At 33.0% G+C, this 2791-nt stretch overlaps 1 protein-coding gene across 1 annotated transcript; it reads right to left on the minus strand.

Annotated features, from left to right (window-relative positions):
* Positions 1–223: 223 nt before the first annotated feature.
* Positions 224–1087, minus strand: LOC309554757 (olfactory receptor 1468-like; the record flags this gene model as incomplete). The annotated part of the gene is made up of 1 exon (XM_082256458.1): positions 224–1087. One exon carries the CDS (start codon positions 1085–1087, stop codon positions 224–226), a length of 864 nt encoding a protein of 287 aa, XP_082112584.1.
* Positions 1088–2791: the final 1704 nt, after the last annotated feature.

Below are 2791 nucleotides of genomic sequence, written 5' to 3' on the forward strand. Positions count from 1 at the left end.
ATTGGAGGAACCAAAGAATGGTTGCTGCTGCTTTATGGTAGAATATATATTTTGGGATGCCAGTGTTTCTAAGCTACTTTGGGATCTATAAAATAAAAAGATATATAATGTTTTAAAATTGCTTTATTACCATATTACTGTGTATTAAAATGACCTTTTGACAGCAGGGTCTGAGAACTAGGAGTGGATTTTTTTAAAGGTCTTAGATAGTTATCTTTTTTTTTTAATGTAAGACATTGTTTACAATTTCTTTTATATCTTTATTCCTCAAGCTGTATATGAAAGGATTTACAAAGGGGGTAAAAACAGTGTACAACAATGATATTATCTTATTGGTGGTTTGTGATTGTCCTTCCTTTGGTATCAGATATGTGGAAAGTAGGGTTCCATAAAATATAAACACAACAGTGAGATGGGAACTACAAGTGGAAAAGGATTTCAATCTTCCAGAAAAGGAGGATATCTTTAACAGAGTTACAACAATATATGTGTATGAAACTGCTATCAGAAGGAAGGGTAATACTATCACAGGTAAGCACAACAAGGTGGCTTCTATTTGAACTTTGGATGTATCGGAACAAGAAAGTTCCAGAAGAGGATTTAAATCACAATAGAAATGGTCAATAATATTTGGCCCACAGAATTCTAGTTGACATATGCTAAGTGTAAAAATGAATGCCAAAAAACAACCCAACAACCAGGATGCAAGAACTAATTGAATACAAAGTGTTGGATTCATAATGGAGACATAATGCAGAGGAGAGCAGATGGCTAGATAGCGGTCATAGGACATCACTGTCAGAAGGTAACATTCAAATGCTTCTATTGTGCCAAAGACATAATATTGAGTGATGCAACCAGAAAAGGAAATGGGGGTCCGCTCATGTAGAACAATATTTAACATGTTAGGAGCAATATCTGTGGTCAGCATGATGTCAGATATAGAGAGTTGGGAGAGGAAGAAGTACATGGGAGAATGAAGGGTCTTGCTGTAATATACCAGCATGATGATCAAAAAGTTTCCACATATTGTTCCAATGTATAGAATTAGGATGAAGGTGAAGAGCAACAGATTATGTACAGCCATGCTCTTAGATCCCATGAAAAAAAATGTGATGACATGACTTTCATGTGTGGTCTGTGTGACATAAGAAAATAAATTAATAATATAACATGTATTTATTTTAGCAACAAAAAAATAAAATTGTATGTTGACTTTGAAAAAAGAATCAAAGCAAATAAGATGAAGTTGTGTTTACTGTCAATTCTCAATCAAGTTCAAGAGAAATTTAAAAAAATAGGATTTTTAGTTGCACATATTTGGTTGATTGAAGTTAACACGACTTCATCTTATTTCCTGAGCTCAGTGAATATTCCCCTTGCTAAGTGGACATTTTCTATTATTTAAACTTTTAGTAAATTACTCTTTTAGTAAATCAGCCTATGGCTCAGTGAGTGCACTAAGTTATGGAATCAGTACACTAAGCTATAGAATTTAATATTTGTCATAATGATTATAATTTTAATCAATCAGAGCATCATAGCTTAATTAATGTATCCCAGAATGTAAAAAAAAAATGTACTTACTCTATTCACTAATGATATCCGATGTAGATCCATATGTGAAAAAAAATTAAACTAAAAAACAATAAACCAGCAAAAACACAATTCAGATTTTTTTAAATTATAGCAGAACACTGCAATAAAAACATAAATGTAGTTAAAAGTTCAATATCACGTGACTTGTCTTCATAGGAGTTTTTTCGGGCAGTGTTTCAATTTAAGATTTAAAAAGAGAAACACAAATGAGTTCATAAATGGAAAACAAATAGAAAAAAAGAAAAACTAGAGAGAAAATAATAAGAATTGTATACATCTATTGTACATTTAAAGTGTATCACTGGATAAGCCCAGTTGTTCAAATAAGAAACCCTTTTTCACCCAAGCATTTATACAGTATGCTCTGTATTTCTTTGCAGATTAAAGATTCCATAGAGAATAACTAAGATCTCTTTGGATTTATGTTTGTGACCTTGATTTTAAAAAAAATAAGATGAATTTATTAATATGTTATTTTTATAAAATGAAATACTGTAGTAAATATTTGCTCATAGATAGCAATATAACATTTTAAAGGAAACTCTCCACTGCTGACCTATGTTGCCCTTGTTCTCAGGCTTTCATGGTGATCCAATAGATTCAAAACACAGAATCTCCCAGTGATTTTTTATGGAATTGTTACATAAGGCGGGGCACAAAATAAAGAAAGAAGCTCAGGCTGCAATAAACACCTAAAGTCTGGTGCTATCACCCACAGTACTTTTTTTTTGACCTCCGAAATCCTAAAATCTCAATCCAAAGGAGCATCTTAGGAATTGCAGGTGGCAGATCATTGGTGACATGACAATCAGTTCAGCTCTGCATTCATTAATACATTGTACATTGTGTTAATGAAAGTAGTGTTAGCACTTGAATGTGAAAAAAAGCATTAAAAAAATGTGTGTACAAAAAACTTTTTATTGAAATGTATTTTTAATTTATGTAACATACTTTCATCTGAGTAGTTCTGTGTCACCATAGTAACACTGTACTACTCTGGATGGGGAGTCAATTTGCCAGTCAAGTTCCTCCACCCCAAACTCACTCATCAATATCTTTATGGACCTTGCTTTGTGCACTGGTCCTAATCATTTGGTGGAGGGGGGATTATGGTGTAGGGTTGTTTTTCAGGGGTTGGGCTTGGCCCCTTAGTTCCAGTGAAGCAAACTCTTAAGGCGTCATCATACCAATA

The sequence above is a fragment of the Pelophylax lessonae genome (assembly GCF_965119305.1).
Source record: "Pelophylax lessonae genome assembly, chromosome: 4".
In the NCBI taxonomy this organism is placed as follows: Eukaryota; Metazoa; Chordata; class Amphibia; order Anura; family Ranidae; genus Pelophylax; species Pelophylax lessonae.